The following is a 23,179-nucleotide window of genomic DNA, read 5'->3' as shown; positions in this document are numbered from 1 at the left end:
TAGCCGACTGAGCCACTCAGGCGCCCCTGTTGTTTAGATTCCACATAAAAGTATAGAGTATTTGTCTTTCTCTGACTTATTTCACTTAGCATAATCTCCTCTACATCCATCTGTGTTGTTGCATCTCAATAGAGGCAAAAATAAAAAAGCATTTGATGAAATTCAACATCCATTTATGATAAAAGCCATTGTCACTTTACTTTGATTAGCAAGTCCTAGAATTCATTCCCTGCATGAGCACCTATCACTTCCTTTTCTCCAAACCTGCAATCTTTCCTTCACCATGGCTTCTTTCCTCTCAGTCTATAGATAGGTATATCCCCCTGATCTTAAAAAAATAAATAAAAATAAAAAGTATAAGGGCTCAAATTGATTGAATGAATAAATTCCAGCCCAGTTAGTTCTTCCTCTTGTCACATAGCCCACATCTCAATTTCTCTTCAAAACAAGGCTTCCTGGGGGCATCTAGGTGGCTCAGTCGGTTAAGTGTCAGACTCTTGACTTCGGTTCACATCACGATCTCATGGTCCTGACATCAAGCCCCATGTCAGGCTCATGCTGGATGTGGAATCTGTTTAAGATTCTCTCTCTCCCTCTTCTTCTGCCCCTCCTCTGCTTACTCACTCACAATCTCTCTCTAAAATAAAAAATAAAATAAAATAAAATAAAATAAAATAAAATAAAATAAATACAATAAAATAATAACAAGGCTTCCTGAATGTGTAGTCTATTTTTTTTTTCCACATGTCACTTTTAAGCCTGTTGACATCCAGCTTCCTCCCCACAAGGATACAGAAATTGCTTTGGCCTGGGCCATCCAGGACCTGCTGGATTCTAAATATACATTCAACTTATTTCATTCCACATCCCAGTAGCACTTGACTCCTTATTGAATCCTTCTTCTCTACCGACTTCCATTACATCTTCTTATATCACTTTTAGAGTCATTCATTCCCAGACCCCTTGTCAGGGTTCTATTCCTCTACCCATGATTTAAATGTTAGTTCCTTGGGGTTCCATCAATAGTAACCTTCCCATTACTTATTCTCTCTCTTCCAAAGAGGCCACTTCCATGGATGCAGTCACCATTTGTATCTTGAAAATGCCTGAAATGGTGCTTTAAGTTCAAATATCACCCTTGATGTCTCAACCCTTATATCCCACTACTTACTCTGACCTCTAAAGACATTTAAAACTCAGTATTGTACAACTGAACTCCAGACCTTACTTAATCCTGTATTACTCCTGTCAGTGAAAGATACCACTTGCTATCCACTCATCAGCAAGAACTATAAACATTTTATGTCCTTCCTCTTCCATACTACTTACATCCATATTCCATCGATTCTACTTTCTTTACTATTACCCCAGCTCATCCTCTTTTCTACACTCCTGCTGCCACTGGTTCATTGTGGGCCTTTCCCATTTCTTTCCTGGAGCAATTACTGTTCTTGCACCCTCCAGCTTGGGTGCCTTCCAGCCCCACCCCACACTAGAGCATTCTGACTCTAGCATAAATATGATGATGCTACTCTACCACTTGAAAATCCTTTAGTAGCAGTTCGATGCTTTTAACAGTGAACGCCATTCTTCTCAGTGCGGCTTACAAGGTCTTCTGGAACCTGGCCACTGTCCTTCCTACTCTTCCAGCCTCAGCTCCCTACATTCCTACTGGGACCTTAAACTTAAGCTACATAGAATCCTTACATTTTTTCCAATGAATCATAACCCCTTCTTGCTCATTCCACTTACTTAGCTTGCACTGTCCTTTCTTATCCACCACCGTCACCTCGATCCTTCACCAAACTATTTCCCAGTCTTCCCACAAGATCCACTCAATCTTCACATCTTCCAGGAAGCCTTCTTTGTCCTCAGTTTTTATTAGGTCCCCTCCTCCAGTCTCCCATAGAGTTCTATTTCTGTGTACTTGCCTCACTTCTGCTGGAGTGGAAGCTCATTAAGAGCTGGGAGGTGGTCTTATTATCACTGTATCTTCACTGATTTGCACCTAGGTAGCTTTCAACAAATGTTCGTAAATAAATGAGTAAGCTATTCTTGATATAATTGATATCTAGCCATTAGTAATTCCTGGGAAGGCAGCAGACTTGGGGATATCCTTGAGATGAGACTGGCCACATTTGGACCTTACCTGAACTCTCTGGATACCTCTTCTCTCTGCCCTCCCCACTTCTAAATGTTTCCTCTAAATTCAAGGAAAAATTATTTGCACGGGCAAGAATAAAATCAAGATTTCTAGACTCCCTGGGAGTGGAGGGGCAGGACATAAGTCTATAATTGTAACTTATTTATTTGCTTGTTAAGGCATGAAACTATTTTCCTATTTTCAGAAAACTCAATGGGCTCTTCAGTAATATTTTTTCTGTATAAACCCTCACTAATTTTCCTACCTGGAAATAAATATTGGTATCTAAAGTCCATTTATGTTTATGATACAAGGCCAGGGTTCCGATGCATGATCTGAATGACCATACAGAATGTATTATCAGAGACAAAATTGCACCTCTGAGTGTCTCCATACATCAGCAAAGCAGAGAGTTCTTTCTAAAGTTCAGTTTTGGAAGTTGTTTATTCTGAAACAATTCAAGCTTGGGCCAGACTGATTGTTTTTCTGCCTTAAATTGCATTGTGGACCTCAAGGAAAAGAACAAACAGTTGGCAAATTTACAGCCTTTAAATAAAATTGCCTTAACTTGAGGGAATTCCCTTAATATTGCTTGTGATTTTTTTCTCTCTTTTTAAGAACTTTCCCATTTCACAGGAATTCAGAACATGAAATGGTGACACACAGGATATGCTTCTAGCTAAAGTTCTCATGAAACAACAACAACACAGTATCTTTTCAACGTAAATTCCTTATGCATTGGATACCACAGCCAAAGTATAGGATAGGACCTGAAATGACAAATCTCAGATAATGTTCATTTTCCATAACACTGTATGTAATTCTGTCAGCAAACCTAGCATACTATAATCTTAGGCCAGGAGTCCATACCAGGAGGACTTGCAGTAAATATAAAATAACCTAATTATTTGGTGAATAAGCTTCACTTCCCTTTGTTCTCCAGCCTAAGTCCTTTGTCTACAATTTCAACTACCCTGTTGTTAATATCTCCCATCCCTTTGTTTTAATCACCACAAGACTGCCAAAGCCCCAAAACTAGAGAATAGCTAACACTTACTGAGTGCATACAATATACTGACTATTCTCCATACTTTGTGTGTATGAACTCATGTAATAATCACAACAATCCCATCAGGTGGATACTCTTACTGTTCCCAGGTCATAGATGAGGAAATGGAAGCACAGAGAGATAAGTGACTCGCCCAAGGTGACAGGCTATTAAATCCTGACTGCCTGCTTAAGGAACTCTTTCTCAATATCGGTGAGCTCTCGTGGAGACGACTGCACAAACAAATTGGTACCATTACAAAGTGTGGTCGCCATCCTCATCTGGACCTTCACCTGTTCAATAATTTCATTGTTTCCACAGTCAGCATTTTCATTCTCCCCAAAGCCTGCCTCAACCCCTCCCTTTCCTCACCTTCTCCCTCCACTCAGCAGATTAGTGCCCCTCATTCTTCCTAGAGGAAATAAAAATTACAGATACAAACTCCTTCAGCCTCTTATTTATTGCCTATCACGATGGAAGGGGGTTCCTATCTGCTATCTAAGAACATAGAATTCCATGTTCCCTGGCTTTCTCAGACACTCTGTTCTATCAAGTATTCTCCCCACCTTGCCAACCCTACTTTTTTTTTTTATATTCAACCTCTCTCTCTCCTCTATTTGTTTTCCACCAGCATTTAAACATATTTATCTCTCTCACCTTAAATATCCTTCCTCAGCCTTGGCCTCATACAGCTACTGACTGGACTGTATGTCTATATCCCCTTACTGCCCACCCATTCCTCAACTTTCTTCAGCCTGGCATTTACCTTCACTACTCCATAGAAATGGCTCTTGGGAGTCACCAATAAGCATGTCTCTGTCCCTATATCAGTTGTCATCTCAACCTCATTTGACACTGCTGTCATCTGTCCTACCAGAAGTATGTCCTTTCCTTTGCTTCTTGGATACCACATACTACTGCTTTTCCTCTTTCCTCTTTGAAGACTTCTTAAGTCACCTTGGTTGGCCACAACTCTTTGTCTGCTTCTTAAATGATAATGGTGTCCTAGACTCTCTTGCTGGGCTATACCAAGCTCCAGGGAAACCACATCTACTCCCTTGGCTTCAATTACCATTCATTTGCCAGAAACTCCCAACTCTCTCTGCCCAGCTCAGTCAGTTCTGTTCTGCTATTCATCTCCATTCAAATGATTCATGTGTATAGCAGTTCAAATTTTCTAACATTAACTGCATTCTTTTTCCCCCAAATCCTGGTCATTCATCAGTGTCCCATAACCTTGCTTAAATCATCTACTTTATTACACACATTTGGTCTACCACCAAATCATGTTGATTGGACCTCCTAAATATTGTTCAAACTCACTCATTGCTCTCTATTTCCAGGGCTACCACCCTAGTCTACACCACGATTATCTTTGCCTGGACTAATTCAAGAACTGATTAAATTGGTCTACTTTCTGTAATAGAGTCTTCGCCTCTGCTCAACTCATTATCTACATTGAAGCCAGTGTATTCTATTTAAAAAGTAAATCTGGTGATGTCATGGTTTTGATTGCCCTTTAGATGCAATCCAAAATCCAAAATATAGTTTAAAAAAAAAACACTAAGAACTAGCTGCTACCTATGTCTCTATTCTATCCTTAGCCCACCTTCCACTGACTCTCTACTCTGCACTATCTCAAATGCTTCCCTGTGCACCAAGCTTTTATTGCACTTAGGAGCTGTTCATGTTACTTCTTTGTCCCTACCTCCTGTTATTCCTGAAGGCACCCTTCTGTAACTTCTAGACTAGATTAAATCCCCTTAGTATGTGTATTCTTCCTTTTAGTCTTCCTTTTATTTTCCATAAACTTTATCCCCTTATTGGTATTCAATATCTACTTTTGCCATATGCATATAGGAAGGAAATACGTTTGTCTGGTGGGCATTGTATTTCCAGACTAAAATATTTCTAGACTCATTATACAGTTTGTAGACTATATATTTTTACCATTTATTTTAATCTTGTCATCATTTCTGTGTCATAGTTATTAGCTATTTAGATGGACATTAGCAAAAATGTCACTTTGTTACTTAAATTACCCATGGCATATCTAATAATACATCACTATGAAAATCACAGAAATGTCAGTAGGGCATCTTTGGTCATATAATCCAATAATGAAATAATCTGCCCATCACCTTTTTTTCAGTTGCAAGGCATTTTATGTCTTTGAACATAGAGAATGAAAATGGAAAGTTTTCTCTTTATATCCATCATGAAGTGATGTGTCTGTGTGTGCGTGTGCATGCACGTATGTCTGCGTGTCTGTGGTGATGCCCACTTTGTTGGTAAGCACACCCATTGCCTTATGTCCCTCTCTCCAGTGAGGATATGACGTCCATTTTAGTGTGTTCACTCAAGCATATTATTTTAAGGAAACAAAAATAGGTTTGCAATTTTTTCATCAATGAAGGAGGCAATTTTCAAAGATACTAAATTAGCTGTCAGAAGTAGAAAGCCTGTTGCTTAAAGAAATTTTATATTTTTATATGAAAGTTAGACAAACTGTCATACAAGCTTTTCTAGCCTGTTTCTATCCCAGAGATAAATATATACTATTTTCTTTCCAATAATAACCAACTTGTTTTTTGGAAAGTGAGGTCATTAGAGCAGCCAAAATGGTTCCAAATGCCAAGTTTCACACATGACTCTTTGATTCTCAAAGCTGTCATGTGGGTAAAAACCACACTTGTCAACGAAACACAATAATGACAGCTCAGATGCTATGCTGAAACTTGAAAGTAATTGAACCATTTAACCACCATTTACTTGCTCAGAATTTCTCCTCAAGAATGACCCTGTTGCTAAAAGCCTATGTTGTTGTAGCATGATGAATTCATTGCTTTTTGGATAAACTCAGCCTATTTTGAGGCATCTTCCAAACCTCAGACTAACTATGCTTGCTATCTTCGTGGTGCCCAAATGTAAGGTTCTTTCTTATCCAAGCTCTGCCTTATCCTGAAGTAGTGGTTCTCAAATTTCAACCTGCATTGGAATCACCTGAAATGTTCCTTAAAGCACAGACTGTGGGTTCCCTAGCCAGAGGCTCTGATTCAGCCAGTGTCTAGTGGGGCTGGAGAATTTGCATTTCAAAGGTGTTCTCAGTGACGCTGATGATCAAGGCTCGCACTGAGCAAACCTGTCTTAAAGATATGCCCTTTTCCACAACAGGCAGCATTCTTTCCTACCAGATTACATAAAGATTTCCTCTGGGCCATTAGGGACAGCTCTTTATCCTTTGGTAATTCCTTGTTGCTGTTACCAATAAAAATATGAAAGCCACATGTGTAATTTTAAATGTTCTAAATTTAATGTCAAATTTAATGTCAAATTTAAACAATTTTTAAGTACGTGTTTTTAATTAGCCACTTTAGAAAACTAAAAAAAGGGACGAAATAATACATTTTATTGAACCAAATATACCTCAAATATTTTCATCCAACATATAATTGACACAAAAATATTAAGCTATGAGCTTAATTTAATATTTAATAAAAATATGAGCTATTGTATTTTGGGGGGATGTTTTTATTTTAAAGAGAGAGAGCGTGCACACATGAGTGGGAGAGTAGGAAGGAGAGAGAGGGAGAGGGAGAGAGAGGGAGAGAGAGGGAGAGAGAGGGAGAGAGAGGGAGAGAGAGGGAGAGAGAGGGAGAGAGAGGGAGAGAGAGGGAGAGAGAGGGAGGGAGAGAGAGGGAGGGAGAGAGAGGGAGGGAGAGGGAGGGAGGGAGAGAGAGGGAGGGAGGGAGGGAGAGGGAGGGAGGGAGGGAGGGAGAGAGAGGGAGGGAGGGAGGGAGGGAGAGAGAGAGAGAGAGAGAGAGAGAGAGAGAGAGAGAGAGGAGAGGGAGAATCTTAAGCAGGCTCCATGCTGAGCATGGAGCCCTATGCTGGGCTCAATCCCAGGGTCCTGGGATCATGATCTGAGCCAAATCCAAGAGCTGGATGCTCAACCGACTGAGCCACCCAGGTGCTCCACTCACGTTTACTTCTTGCACTTACAGCACATGTCATTTTGGACTAGGGACATTTCCAATGTCTCATAGGCAGACATGGCTAGTTGCTACTGTACTACACAGCATAGCCATAAAACTTTAGAGTCAAGAAAATGAATATTAATAGTTCTGTTTGGTCTGTCCCTTTTTATGACTTTCACTACATTTCCTCACCTGATGGTCTGCTGCATTATCAATTTAATAACAGACTTTAAGGGAAAAAAGGAACCATTACATCATTAAGTGTACACATTGATTTTAAAATGCATGCTAATGTAAGAACTCTGTTTTATACATAGAATCATGACGCACTTGCACATATCATGATATGATGTACTTGTTTTTCTCCTGACACTTTGTCCTATTCATCTCCCTCTACCATCAGCAATCCCTCTCTCCAGCAAGATAATCCATGTTAACAATTTAGTATTGGTATCTCTTTAGTTTCCCTCTATCTGCATATAATCCTGGTCAAGCATACAAACAGAAGTATATCTCTATTTGTTTTATTAAAATAGGATCAATATTATACCCACTTTGCTGTATAATCCTGTTCTTATTCAGTTTCAACTCATGAAAATCTCTCCAAGTCAGTTGGAGGTTTTAATTCATTATTTTCAATAGCTACTGAAGAGTCTATGGAGCCGCACACATAATTTATTCAATATGTCCATGATTGGTGGCCATTTGCACTTATCCTGTTCTTGTTTTCAAGAAAAATACTGTAGAAGACTCAATAGATAGTGATGGATGGATGGATGGATGGATGGATAGATGGATGGATGGATGGATGGATGGATGGATGGAAGGATGGACAGAAAGGTAATTCAGATGTTTAGATACACTCTCCCTATACAATGCAGTCTTTGCTAGCCTTTAATTTAGACTTTCTCCCACCATATCTGGACATTTCTTTCTAACAAACAAAACCAGTCATCATTAATTGACCAAACCATTTTAAATCATTTTTCTAATGAATCCTTCTACGGTCAACAGCTAGTTCATTCTAATAGATCTCCCTTTAATTCTCCCCAGGGATGCTCCTTCTAGGTGTTCTTTTCATCTGCCTTGCTTTCTGGTAAACAGTCAACAAATCTGGGGAAATGTAGAAATGATTTTACTGTTGTATGCTCATTTACCTTGCAAAAAAATATTAATTGGCATTAATAAGATTAATTCCATCACTGATGTTCTCATTTATTTTAATTAGACTAGAAATCAAAGGCCCTAGAATCCATATCCTGCCCAAAGTAGTCTATATTGTGACTCAGGTAATAATAATAATCAGAATAAATGGCAACAACATGTACTGCATGTTCATATGTGACAGGTGCTGCTCTAAGTCCTTTAATGTATTAATTCATTTGCTTTTTCAAAATCTGGTAAGGTAGGCATACTTATTTCAATATTATTCCCACTTTACGGCTAGGGACACTGTTGAGATGATATCTCTAGTAAATGACAGAAACAAGATTGAAACATAGAGGGTATGACTCCAGAGTTCTAATCTCACACGTAGTAAATCACCTCATTCCTTCTTTCTTTGAACCTCAGTGTCCTCAGCTGTAAAATAGGTACAATTATACCCATTCTTCCTAATTTTAGGATTGTGGAGAGAAAAATAAAAAGTGATCTGAAAACCACTGAAAGCTCTCACAAGGGGAGGGAGTCTTATTGTAGCTTGGACAATTGGGTAGGACTATTTAATCATTTGAAGCAAAAATTGAGCAGATAAAATGTTTTATACAACAGCAAATTAAGCCATGTTCTGACCACACATCCTTCTGAAGGTGAGACTGGGCATATGTGTCCCACTAATGCAGAATTTGAACTGCTCCTGATTCTCTGAGCCTGCTGATTCTCCTGAAATTAGCCAACCTTTACCCTTATTGTGTAGCTTGACTGTGTCCTTCCACTCTCCGCTCTGCACCCAGAATTTCACTTAATTGGAGTACCAGGCTATAAATCTTACATACTTAAGGGCCAGAAAACTCTCTGGAGCTCTCACACCAAAATTTGTGTGGGAGTTCAGCAATATTGAATTTTCAAATAAAATGATTAACAGGCACCTCTAGGGCAGCCTCGAAGAAAACAATCCTTCCTGAATTTTGCCACCTTAATCTGAGGAAGCTTTTTGTTCTTAGGTTTAATAAAATGGTTGTGAGGTAACGTAGGGATGGGTGACGAAAAGCAGGCTGAGAGAGGCCTGCATTCTCTGGGCTGGAATCTCCCTTTAGCAACTTCTGTCTGTCCAGGCCTGACAGGGCCATTGGAACATGTTACTGGGGAGGTTTGAGTCACTAAAATTTTAACTGCTATCAGCTCTCATTACTGTTTTGTTTTGTTTTGGTTTGTTTTTTTTTTTTTTGGTTTACAACCATTTTCTCCAAGATTTTAATAATTGAAAATGGGTACACCTGATCAGAAAGCCTATTTGCTTTTCAGTAGCATAACAACATCTATCAGATTTCACGGAGCAGAGAATTAAAATCAGTTGAAAGGAAGAACATAATCCAATCCAATTGTACCCCCAGACTGAGGCCTGCAAGCCTACTATTTGCTGAAACAATGATTTAGATGCCCTGCCAAATAAATATAGGATGTTTATGGCCTTGCACAATAGGAATCTGCCTCATTTATGCAGCAGGAAGATCATTTACAACCAATTTCTAAAAGACACCAAGCGTCAATAATAAATTTTCAAATCAAGGCCAGAAATTGCAATACTCAAAAGGGGACTATTAAGCAATATGAAGTTGTTGTCAGAAAAAGGATTTTCAGGGACACCATACCAATTTATAATCTGGAAGCATCTATAAAGTAGTCATGAGCAGCTTGGTTTTTGTAGTCACTGGGAAGGAGGAAGCTTGGCTGTAAAGAGGATCTGGGTCGACAAGCAACAAGAACAAGGCATCACCTACTGAGACATCTCAGTGCCAGGCTGGCTGCCCTCTGAGATGATCACAAGAATCGTGCTGCCTTCTCAGCCAGATCTGCTTCTTGGGAGTGACTCCTGCTTTGCAGTTATGAAAAAGAGGTTGAATAAAGCTGCTGGAGGGGCCTACTTCTCTGCTCCATGTGGGGATTTCATAGCCAGGTTTTCCCCTTTACATTCACCCTTTTGCCTATTCACCCCTTTACCTACACACACACACACACACACACACACACACACACACACACACACACTTCTCTTTCTCAAGAAACAGGAATTTAAATTCTCTAGCCTTTCCCCTCTAATACATCCTACCATATCCCAGATTCTATTAGAACTTGAAGGAAGTGAAAAGCAGCTCACAGAAAAGATTTCTTCTGGGATGGAACAGGGCAATCCCAGCTCCATCCCTTACCAGCTGTGTGCCTTTCTCGAAGTCACCTGTAAACTTTCTATGCCTCCTTGTCTCTCTTATTAAAAAAAATGGTAGTGCATGTGAGGAAGAAATAAGGTCATTCATGAAAATTCTTACTACTTACGAAGTAGTCAAAAACTGTTAACTGCTGGAAGTCACGAACAGGAGAGCCGATTATGACTGCCACTGGAGGAAATAACAGTAAACATAAGCAAAGACTCTCCTCAAGGAAAGCAGTCAACCAGGGGTCAGAATAGGAGAGCTGAAATGTAAGTTCTCCTGCCATGTGTTCTCTGCCTTTTATCGAGTCCCTTAATCTCTCTGAGCTTTACTTCCCTCACCTGTGCAATGATAACCACCTTACACCCTTAGGGTAAATATGAAATAAGAAAACATATATAAACATGTTCTGTAAACCATAAAGAATTTTCCCACTCTTGGTCTGGCCCTCAACTGGTCTTGTTTACTTTCTTCAGGGAATGACTGGAAATGGCCATGTTTGTTTCTGTGCCTTTTATCTGATTCAGCCTACTTGAATATCAACAACCTGAAGGCAGAAACTTTGTCTTATTAACAACTATATCACTCATGTTTAGAGCAATCTCGTTCTGAATGTTTATTTTCTGTTCTGATGCGAGACAAGCATATTGGCCATCAGCCTGGAAACAAACAAACTAACTTTAAACAGGTGAAATTTGCCCTCATTGACCTGTCTCTCCTCATCCATCTTAACATCAGAAATGAATGACTGCCTCCTTCCTGTGACTAGGGAATCCTCTATACATAAAGAAAGCCCATTTCTCCCTAGAAAAGCTACAACTGCCAGGTAGTCGTGTTCCAGCCTCCCTTGCAGCTAGGGTACAGGCAGTTGACTAAGCTCTGTCTCCAGGATTACCTGCCGCAAGCTTCAAACTGGAAGCTAGTAATTTCAAGAAGTGTGGGACCACAGCCTCTTTTCTGGCAAGACTGGTAAGAGAGGCAGCTGTGATGATGCTTCTAGCAGCATCCAGGGTCCTGGGTTGGAGATACTGACGGAGCAAGCTGCTATATCTGCACCCAAGGTGTATTTTTACTGGTTTAAATCTGTAGCATGAGTTTGGCCCTTGTTCCTGATTGTATTACCTCCAAGCTTCATTCTTTTTGGTATTCTGGATATTCTCTATATACAGCTTCCTGTAATTAGTGCATTTTAAGTTTAAATTATCTAGAAATGATTTTGTTGCTTGACGGATAGGATCCTCCTCTTCCCCAAACAGTCCACTGTCTCCATCAGATTGCATGTAATCCTGGTCCCCAAAGGGACTCCAACTAAGCTGTCCCACTAGAAATTACCCCTCCTTTTCAGCCCTCCTTTCCCCCCGCTCACCCCCCAGATCAAACTGCACATTTCCTGGAGCATTTTCTCTTAAGACCTTACTTTGTATAGGGATAATATGATCAATTCACTTAAGCCAATGTGTTAATTACTGACACTGACTTAATATAACTCCAGCATCTTAACAGAGACTTTTAATGCCTCAAAGCAAAGGAGAAAAGAATGTGTTTTTACTGTTACTCAGTGCCAGGGCCTGCGAGTGTTCTACTCTTTGCTATCTCTTTGTCTGGTGCCTCCATCAAGATGTATCATGTCTACTCCAACAATGGGTGCCCTATGGACCAATCATACAATGACACTGGTGCCATTTATTAAATCAATGTCTTTACTCCATGATTTTTTTTTGTGATCACTTCATTTATTTTTTTATTTTTATTTTATTTTTTAAATGTGAAATTTATTGTCAAATTGGTTTCCATGCAACACCCAGTGCTCATCCCCAACAGGTGCCCTCCTCAATGTCCATCACCCACTTTCCCCTCCCTCCCACCACTAACAACCCTCAGTTTATTCTCAGTATTTAAGAGTCTCTTATGGTTTGCCTCCCTCCCTCTCTGTAACTTTTTTTCCCCCTTCCCCTCCCCCATGGTCTTCTGTTAAGTTTCTCAGGACCCACATAAGAGTGAAAACATACGGTATCTGTCTTTCTCTGTATGACTTATTTCACTTAGCCTAACACTCTCCAGTTCCATCCACATTGCTACAAAAGGCCATATTTCATTCTTGCTCATTGCCATTTACTTCATGATTAAACACATATACATGCACATGCACGCACAGACACACACCTCTACTTAAAATACTTCAATGGCTTCCTATTGCCAAAATAACGTCCGTGAGATTATAAAATTCCTGAATACTTAACAATTGGCTCTTGCAAGCCAGTATGAACCACCAGCTCCTGCAGACAACTGTCTTCCTGGCCACATCTTGCTACACACATCACTCTAACCCCACAGCTTTTTCTACCTGTTCATTGAGTCATACTCTCCCTCTGCCCCCACCCAAACCAAATCTTTCCATGGAGCCACAGGCCAAGTTCTCTGTTACAACCTTCTACAGCTCTGTTATCCTCTTCTTCAGAACCTTATTTCAGGTTATGTATTTGTTCCTCCATGTAATCAATGTGACATTTAACACTATAAGCAAGTGACATCTGCAGGAGGTGTGATCAGAGTAGCAATAGACTTCCTTTTATATGTAGTTTCTATGTGCTCTTTTATGCAGGAAATCTCAGGACTTAGCAAGGAGAACTTCAGTGCCTGAGCAAATCTGCTCAGTTCTTACAACCACAAATACAGCGGAATCTATTTTCTCCTGGCTTCTTAGATTATTGAAGCAGGATGAAATCACTCCAAATGCCAGTGATCAGAAGTCTGATCACTAGATACTCTATGCACATGCTTCATAAGCTATATCTGCAAGGTTGAAGTGGGGAAAAATAATCCTGCAGGAAAGACTGAGAAGCAGGCACCTCATGACCACCTTACCAAAGCACCAGAGCATGGCCTCCTTATAAGATTTCTTTTGAATAATTTCTATTGTGGAAAAGAAAATGTTTGCCAAAAAGGTCTTACTGTATAACTGTGTAAATTAAGTACTTAATGAAGTACAGAATAATAGGAAAACTCTGCTTCATGGAAGATCTTTTTCATGTAGATGTATCCCTAGCCTGCTTTCCCTTCTTCCTTCCCTGTTCCAGCTCCTAGTAAATATTTGAATTCCATTTCCAATTTTAATGCATCTCCAAAAATATGAATCCTTTCTGAGACTAGACCGTATGGGTCCCCATTAGTTTTTGGATTACACAGTGCTTGCCTAAGGTCACAAAGATAATCAATCATAGAGCCACAACTTGAACCAGGACTCCTAAGTCATAGTCCACTTTCATTCTGCTTCTTATCTGGTCTATTTCCAGTACCAGCAGGAATTTCATGCCACCCGAAGGAAAACCAAAGCTTTGCTACTCAAGCTCTTCTCCATGGGAAATTTCTTGTAGTTGTTAGATAAATTGTGTTTTCTGGAGAGTATTAGATTATACAATATAAAACCAATAAATCTGATGACTATCTATAGAAAGACGGTCTCACTTATTTTTAACCATCAAGCTTCTTAACTCAGACCATGTGTCCTCAATACTAAAACCAACTAGACTTCGAGATTCTGATCAGAAGCTTAGGATCTGGGTTAATGAGAGCCAGCAATGTGCTCCTAGACGTTTGCCTCTTTTTGTGGGCAATTAAAAGCATTCTACAGATCAGAGAGATTTGATTCATATCCCTTTGATGCCACTTCCTAGGTACATGAACTCAACCGAGTTATTTTCTATCTCTGAGGCTCAGAGATAATGTATCTTACATGGTTTATATGGCTGAAGGTGAGAATGTGCACCTTAACATGGCTTATTGGAATGATTAAATGGCACAAATTCCTGGCATGAAGTAAGTGCTCAAGAAATTATCACTATGTCTTACCATTCATTGACAGAGATTTCTATACCAATATTACTAGGGCAAAGCCTTATGTATATGTAAGGTCTGACATATTAGTTCAAAAAATAATTCTGCTCCTATCATATAACTAGACAGTTCATACTTTTTAGTGAAATAAAGATATACTGAGTTTGGAATATGTGGCAAACACAGCATTAAGCCTGACCAAAGGAAATGACAGGTATTCATTCAGTTCCTTTTTTTTTAAGTTTATTGTGTTTATTTTGAGAGAAAGTACAAGTGGGGGAAGGGCACAGAGAGGGGGAGAGAGAGAGAGAGAGAGAGAGAATCCCAAGCAGGCTCCGCATTTATAGTGCAGAGCCTGGTGTGGGGCTCGAACTCACAAACTGTGAGATCATTACCTGGGCTGAAATCGGACACTTAACTGACTGAACCACCCACGTGGCCCTTCAGTTCCTATTTTTAAGGAGCTGACAATTTCAGCTGACACATGATACCTTCTGTGTTCTTAAGGATCTCACCACACAGTTGGCAACTCGGTTCTCAGTTCTCTGAGCAATTACTCTGTGTGTGTGTGTGTGTGTGTGTGTGTGTGTTTCCAATTCCTTGAGAATCAATTCATCTCCATCTCCTCTTATTGTAGGTGTCTGAAGAAAGAAAGAACAGTTGGTTGCCACTCTTCACATAATAAGCCTTAATTCCCAGAGAGTTATTGAGTTATTCCTCTGTCTTCTCTTTTGAGATTAAATAATTCCAATCCCTTTAACCTTTTCTCACAGGTCCTACTTGCCAGGCTTCGGTTTAATCATTTTCTCTGCTCTCCCCTGGAATCTCTCCAAGTCTTCTACACTAAATACGTTGCTTTTGCCATTGGGTTTACTCTCTTAAGAAACGTATTCTTCCACATAAACCAAAACAAAAAGAAAGTATCCTCCCTAATAAAGAGAATAAATACAAAGATAGATTTCCTATGTAAGGAACCCATATAGGACACTCATATGCCTGAAACCAGTTACATTTGCTGTCACCACTATTAAGGAGAAAGGGACAAAACCAGAACAGTTTCCAAATAGTGCCAGCCATTGCACTTCACAATCATCTGAATTACTTTTAAGCGGGTAATACTATGAACCACACACTTGAGGCTTTAGTTACGCTGGAAGTTCTCAGAAGCATGCTAATAAAATCATTGTTAATGAGATCAAATGGGAATTTTTGATTCTGTAAAATACCTCTGGCCGCCAAGTCGACCATCAAGGTGGTTATTTATAGGCAGTGACTTTGTTCAGTCCTGGCAAAGTGCAAAGGATCTTTCTTTGCATTCTGTCCATCATGATAAATTAATATTTTCTGTGCTGAGAAAGCAGCACATTCTAAGGGGCTCTTAAGAAATGATGTAGAGAGGCTGATCAAATACACACTAATCATAGTATGACACCAACACATGCAGAAAGGAGCAGAGAGGAAAACCATACCTCTAGTAAAATATCTCTTCAAGACATGCACAGTGACTTGTCAGAAATCTTTTTTACAAAAATCCCTCCCTCCTTTTTTCTCTTATTATGCCATTGAGATGAACCTGCCCCCTGTGAGCCAACAGAATGCCTATGCTTACACACAAATACACACATTCACTCTTAAGAATCTACTGAGAACTTTCCAAATCCCTTCAAGAAACTGAAAAAAACCTCTTTACTAGATCATATTCTACTTGTTTCCAGGACTTCTTTGTTTTAGAACCACTATTTAGAAAAAAAAAAACTATTTTTCCTTCCCCATCTGGAAAAGTTACAAGCATACAATTGGGTGAGAAGAGTTGATTAGCAGTGGGAAGGTAGAGAGAGAAACCACTTCTTCCCCAGGAGGGGGGGGGGGGGGTGGCTTCAGGAAAACAGGTGGTAGCGGTCATCATGTTTGATTACTGAAGCTAGTTCAGCTCTGTCCAGATCCTGGCTGGCGTAGAACTAGCCAGGCTGAGAGAGGTCTGTCAACAACAGCCATGAGACAACCAGCTACATTCTGAAAAAGGCTCCAGGCCAAATTCTCTGCAGATTCCCTCTATTTTGGATCCAAAATAAATGAATGATTTCATGTGGAATTTTCCCAGGGGAGGTGTAGCCCCAAAGACAGTTCAGTCTATCAAACAATGAGTTAAATCCTAAAACAGTGATCCTTAAATCATCAGTGGTTAGGATGGCCAGCAGCTTATAACCACAGCATCATAACAAGAAGTACCGTTGTGGGTGATGGTTTGCTAACTGTTTAACTGTCACTGATGACCCATCATATCCTTCTTACTCTTGCTGGTCGGTTCTCTATGAGAACCATGCACAGGCACATGCCCCAGGTATTTGTCCAAGAGTGAAGGAAAGGCATAGGTACACGAAGGTCACTGGCTTATGTATGCACAACTGAAGTCTGGGAGCTCTAAAACAATGGATGATTAAAGCCATAGTGTATTAAATAGATTTGTGTTGAGAAATATACATTGCAACTTCATAGCTACCATTTTTATAAAAGATGTCAATTATGAAGTGGAACTACAAATCACCCCTGATTTTATTTATTTGGTGGTAAAGATAATCTCGTAAATTCTTATCAAGCAGTAAGAAAGTGAAAGTAGAACACTGATATTGATGTGTGTTACTTTGCAATGGTTATGGAAAGTGGCCAGTAATGCTGGGTCGATAAATCATGAGTAGACACAACTCCCTCTCTTTATCCAAATTTGTACTTTGGAAACTTACACCAAATTGTTTCAAAGAAACAGCAACTTGCACCACCCCACTACAATCCGTTGCATCTTGGGAAGCAATTTTTATTCCATTTGATTTTGAAAAATAGTATCACCAGTACTGAATACTGGCATTTGTACCTTGGGAAGAAAGGGAAACTAAGAGAAAGGAGAGAAAGATAAGTAAAAAATTAAGATTGGTCAATTTTAAAAACATCCATCTCTACTAAGCAGGTGACATTTTCAGTAAAGCTTTTCTGAATCTGGAAAGTAAAATAAAATTCCTGCTGACTTTCAAAAGCCAACCATTTGGGTCATTCTTAAAAAAAAAAAAAAAAAAAAAAAAAAAAGATAGCCAGCAGATTAAAGGAGCTCCATTTATAAAAATCAAATGAACCTCCAACAAAGCTTGTTTGGGGCATGAATAAATCATCTGGTCATGAATTATTTATTGTTATCAAGAAACAAACTGGAGATTCCAGGAACTGGACTTTGGGAAGGTACTAAAGCCAGGCAATGAACAAGTTCATTGTGGCCTACCCACCATGGAAGTGAGAGGGCAGGCCACAGGGTACCATCATCTGAAGCAGACCACTCTAGACACCCTCTAGAGTTTCAGGGGATGCTTCTGCAGCATTTACACCCCAGAGCAGAAAGCAACTAGAGTTTTATACGTAGAATCATACTTTAGAAAACTGCAGTACTCAGTAACAGACGGTAAGATTGTTTTGAGCACTGTATCTTTTTTTTTTTTTATACACATGGGGAATATGAGCTGTTTACAAGAGAGTAGAGGTTGAAAGTCTGCATTTAAAGGAGATGGCTAGAAAGTACCTCAGTAGTGAACTATGAAGAGTAGTCTGACCTACTCATTCATGGTTTTGGGGGTTGGCGTTTTGATGGGGGTTGGGGAGGGAAGAGAAAATGGGAGCCACTCAAATTTAATCAACTAATCAACATCTATGTGTGTTCCAGGTCCAAACTGCTTTGCAGGAACTACAATAATCCCGGCTGGCATTGAAGTGAAAGTGGATGAATGTAACATCTGTCACTGTCACAACGGGGACTGGTGGAAGCCTGCTCAGTGTTCAAAACGCGAATGCCAAGGCAAGCAGACTGTGTAGAACAAATTCCCAACCGATGAGGAGTTCTTAGGAGAGGATGCTATGGCTTCCACACTGCACATGTTTGAAACAAAACAAAACAAACAAACAAACTCCTGCCAGCTACAACAGGGTCACCAGCAAAACCTTTTAGGGTTGACAAAAGTGAATATTTTGCTAAGAGGAAATTTCTTTCTCTCTTGCTATATAAGATCTATATAGTATATAGCTATCGAAACCGCTTTTGTAATTATCCATGCTTGATGGTGACTTGATGACTGGATTTCTGAAATAAAAAGGAAGAAACAGCCTCGTACAGGCTCCCGTTCTGGTGACACCTCTAGCCAGCCAGCTTACTGTCCGCCGATTTACTTCATGTTTACTCTTCTGTACATCCCACATGGCATTTTTCTCTTGTAGTATTTCTTTTTCTATTTAGAGCCTAAGGGGCCATATTCAACTGCACAGTTTTGAGTTGTGTCACATAAGCTTTAGTAAAGGAATATCAGGGGTGAGGACGCTTCCTAACCAGGAAGACACAAAAGCATCCAATCAATCACCACCCCACCTTGGGTGAAACACGCAGTATAGGCTCAGAAGAGAGAGGTGGGTACAGACGGATGTACTGCTGGGGCGGGGCAGGGAACTGGTGCTTGGTGCCATGTGTGGGGGATCACAATTCTTACAAACCACACATTTCCGACACAAAACCTTGAAACTGCCAATCAAAAACTAATATGTGAAGAACACCATGAGCTTGGCTCAAGAATCCAAAGGGAGCCAGGAATTCAGAATTGCAGCATTAATCACCAGACATTCCCATGATGCTGAATCTCAGTTTGGTTTGTAACTTAACACACTCTAAGCCCACTTGGTCACATGGTCCTATAAATACCAGAACCAGGGTGAGTAGCCCCACTGTGAATCTGAATCCGACTGAACATGCCTGGCTTTTGAGTTCAGATTTGGCCGAAGGCCAGTAGTACCCACAGGAAGTTTTTTTTGCTTTTGTTTTTGTTTTTGTTTGGTTTGGGACTGTGTTTGCCATGTTTTAGTAATGACCACTCAGCCCTATGTCTAAAACACAGATTCAGGACACTCTTTCCACCTCAAGTGCTGATTTAAATTAAAGATTAGGGTAGAGTGAGTCTTGCACAATACAATTCCATTTGTTGAACATTTTTTAAAATGTATATATTAGATACTGAACAATTAAAGTGAACCTTTGAAGAGTCTCAAGGTTGCCCTGGTAATGCTGCTCGTATAGTAACAGAAAAATAAAATACACAGGGTATCTGATGCCACCTCGAGTCAAGCATAAATTTGGGGATTCTGAAACCACATGGCATAATTAGTTGCTTATTCTGCTCTCCTATCTTGAAAAACTTGGCGTGGATCTGGCAGGGTCCTTGAGGAAACTTTAAGGTTGTTTTCACTACCGATGTTCTTTCCTTTTCCACTTCCACACCAGCCTGGGCTTTGCCACAGTTCTCACAGAGTGCCACATTCTAAACAAGATTTCTCAACTTTAACTCTATTTATATAGTGGGCCAGATAATTTGTTGTTGTTGGGGGCTGTCCTGTGCATTTTATGGATGCTTAGCAACATCTTTGGCCTCTATCTACTAAATGCCAATAGCAAACACCCTCGTAACAACAGATTGTCTCCAGCATTGCCAAATGTCTGCAAAGAGTGGGGAAGGGACATTTCACCTGTTGAGAATCAGAGGTTAAGAATCATCAGTACAGAGTGGTTTCTGCCAGGGCAGCACACCAAGCAGACTCTGGCTGAGCCCGTGGATTTGGTGAGCCTCTAAGCCCTTTGGGACATACATGCACAACCAGCAGCCCCAAGGAATAGAGGTCAGTCTCCTCCAAATGGAGGGAGGCTTCTATTGCCATAGGTCCACCCTCAGGATATACTTCTTTAGTCTCATCAACTGGGTTTTCATTTCAAATGGTCAGCCTCTCCTCCCTGGAAGCATTTCCAGTCATCAAGAAAGAATGGTCATTTCCAAAATTAACGTTGATGAGTTGGACCTGACATTTCTCACGTACGCTGTGCTCATGTACGATGCAAACAGCCATGCCGGCCCCATCCGAGGAAGAACATCAAGCCGTGTTCCCTTAGAACACCAATTTGCAGCAAGGTTGGTACCTTTTGTTGCCACCATGGATACATCATATAGACAGTCATGAATCATTCATGAACAATTCTGCATGATTTATTCCTGCACTCCAAAGTAAAGGCATTCCACACTTCAGCTTGTGTCTAGACAGAGATGTATTATTGAGCTTTCTTTGCCCGGAGGTTGCCTGGTGCCAGCTTCAAAAATCCACACTCTTGGAAGGAAATAATAATAACAAATGACAGGAATAAGGTTTGAAACCCAGAAAATATCATTAATAGAGCCATGTAGCATAGTACCCTATCTATTATTAAGGAGTTACTATGTCCTTTTTAGAAAACAGAGTGTAACTGGGGAGCCAGGGTTCAGACAATTTGCATCAAAGTCTTGGCACAGTGATAGTTGCAGCAAGAACTTACTAGAATGGAGTGTAATATCCATCAAGAAGCTCTTTTCAGAGAGTTTGCAGAATGAAGGCTGTTCTGTGGTCTCTGTTACCAGCCAGAGAAAGGGGTTTCTTTTACTGTTGTTGTTGGATTTTCTTTTTCCTCTGAGTTTCACTACAAGCTGTTTCCTTTAAGACTTTGTAGCACTGACATTTTTCTCCCTGTAGGGAGAGATGAACCTATACTGTGACAGAATTTCTCATAAACCGATAAACATTTTACAACTTCCTTCTATCCAGGTCATTGAGAAATTCTTTCCAAACTCTGAACAACAGAGTTCTGGTCTCATCTGTTTGTTTGTTTATTTATTTACTTTTGAAGGCTTTGTTTGCAGCCCCACTGTCTCCTATTCCTCCTCCTTCTTTGGTTCTTGGCTTTAACTACAGCTTTGTTTAAATAAGGGATCAACATCCTGTTTGTCAGCTGATGCCTGTTAAAAACGATTCAGTTTCTAAAATCTTTGAAAAATGGTGTGCCTGAAAACTAGTGAGAAAAAAAAAAACAACTAAACACTAAACTGTAAAAAGGGGATTCTAGCAACAATATTTGATGTGTAAAAGACTATATTATTAAAAAATTATTTTGTTAAATATAAAGTGTGTTAACCAGCAAACATTGTTTGTGATATATTTTCCTTCCAAAATTCCCTCTCCCCACTACCCTCATCACTTAATGACTAAGTCTCAGTGACTTCTATCATCTGAAAGTACTTGTGTCATTAGACCCACATTCAATTCAAATTAGGTGTGAGCTTTAGCATTTGCTTGCCCACATTGTCATGCTTCCTAAGATAAGACAAGGTTGACTTGGGATCAAACAGGAAGCCCAAATAAACCAGCAGGGTGAGTGTAAAGTGATAGGAAAAATGTTTTCCTGACCCTGCATCCATACATAATACTAATGATAATCTATAATTATTGAGTGCTGCTCTGTTGGCCAGCCCTGGGCTGTGCACTGAACCCGCAGCATCCGTTCAGTCCGTCCACACAGTACGTCTGCCAGGGAGGAATTGTTACTACCTCTGCTTTGCTGATGAGGAAACCGGAGCACAAAGATGTTCAGCGATTGGCCCAAGGTCATAGGTTAGTAAGTGGCAACACAGAAATTTCGTATTGTAAATATACACAAATATACACAAAAATTGAGAAAATAGTACAGTATCAGGAACTTCCATTTACCCATTGCCCAAACTCAACACTTATCAAGACTTTGCATTATGCTTCATCTATTCTTTCCTTTCCTTGAATATTTTAAAGCAAATATCAAGCATCATATCATTCCAGCCCTACATCTTGTAGTAAACATCTCCTGAAAAAGGGATACTTTCTTACAAAACTGTGTTATATGACCAAAGCCTAACGAAATTAAGAATTCCTAAGTATCATCTAAACCCATCTTAAAAATGTCTTTGATTTTCTAAGATATGAGGGATAGGGGATATTTGCATGATCCAAATTGCCCATAACCTTGCATTTAGTTGTTATGCCTTCTGAGTTCAAAATGGGGCTTTTAGCCCTGCCAACTAACAGCTATGAACTCTGACAGAAACGTGAGTTTGTTGTTATTAGAGGGTTTTTTCTGGGAAAATTACTCTTTTAAAGCTCCATGTTAAACTCCCTCCTAGACGCTGAGCAGGGCTAGCGGTGGGCAAGAGACTTTCTACCAACTGACCTCCAAGGGGCAACAAAGAGCCTCAGGGCTAGAAATGGCACCCCGAGTGCACTGCCTCTTCTATGTGTGTGAGCTTTCTTTGGGGAGTAAGAGCAAACTATTATTTTTCTTCTCCTGGAAACAATCAAGGTGCCTAACAAAGAGTAAAACTGAACAATATTTTATAAATTGCCATCATCTTTTGCATTGTTGGAGGAAGAAAAAAGCCAGCCATTAAGAAATGTCAGCATGGAGTCCCCACACACATGTATATGCACCCCGACTCCACCAAACTTTTCTTAAAACAAGATTAGACTACCTGGCTTTTCAATTTCCCATGCGTCCAATTCTCCGCTCCCTGTGTCCCTTGCAAAGTGTTGTTTACAGTTCATTTCCGATTCAGGTTTCATGGGAGGGCGCTTCAAAGTGCTATGAACTGCAGTTGGAGTCCTGGGTTTGTTGTTATTTGACGGCTTACCACGTTGAGACTATTACTCTTTTAAAGAAAAGTACCTTCATGACTTTGAAAGACAAATGCTCTGAGCCAGCAACCTCACCTACACCTTCTTACCACATTTGTAAGGGATTTCTACCATGAGCTGGAGTGACAGTCTTATCTGTGAACCTCAAACTGTACTGTCTGGTGTGAATACCTGATTCTTCCTGACCAAACATGTACATCCAAAAGGCACATTGTTCTTTTAATGAACAGATATAGCTAGTACCATCATGCCTTTCACAGTCAGAGTTAAA

General features: G+C 40.0%; 1 protein-coding gene across 1 annotated transcript in view; it reads left to right on the top strand.

Moving 5' to 3' along the window:
* The window catches only part of VWC2L (von Willebrand factor C domain containing 2 like), a 158,874-nt gene extending 139,695 nt beyond the window's left edge, over positions 1–19,179 (top strand). The window contains exon 4 of the mRNA XM_060623458.3: positions 18,074–19,179. Coding sequence (XP_060479441.1) covers positions 18,074–18,222 — 149 coding nt within the window. The 3' untranslated portion in view covers positions 18,223–19,179. The remainder of the gene's footprint in view (positions 1–18,073) is intronic.
* Positions 19,180–23,179: the final 4,000 nt, after the last annotated feature.

Source organism: Panthera onca, chromosome C1, assembly GCF_046562875.1.
Source record: "Panthera onca isolate mPanOnc1 chromosome C1, mPanOnc1 haplotype 2, whole genome shotgun sequence".
Taxonomy (NCBI): Eukaryota; Metazoa; Chordata; class Mammalia; order Carnivora; family Felidae; genus Panthera; species Panthera onca.
This window is presented reverse-complemented; position numbering and strand designations above follow the sequence as displayed.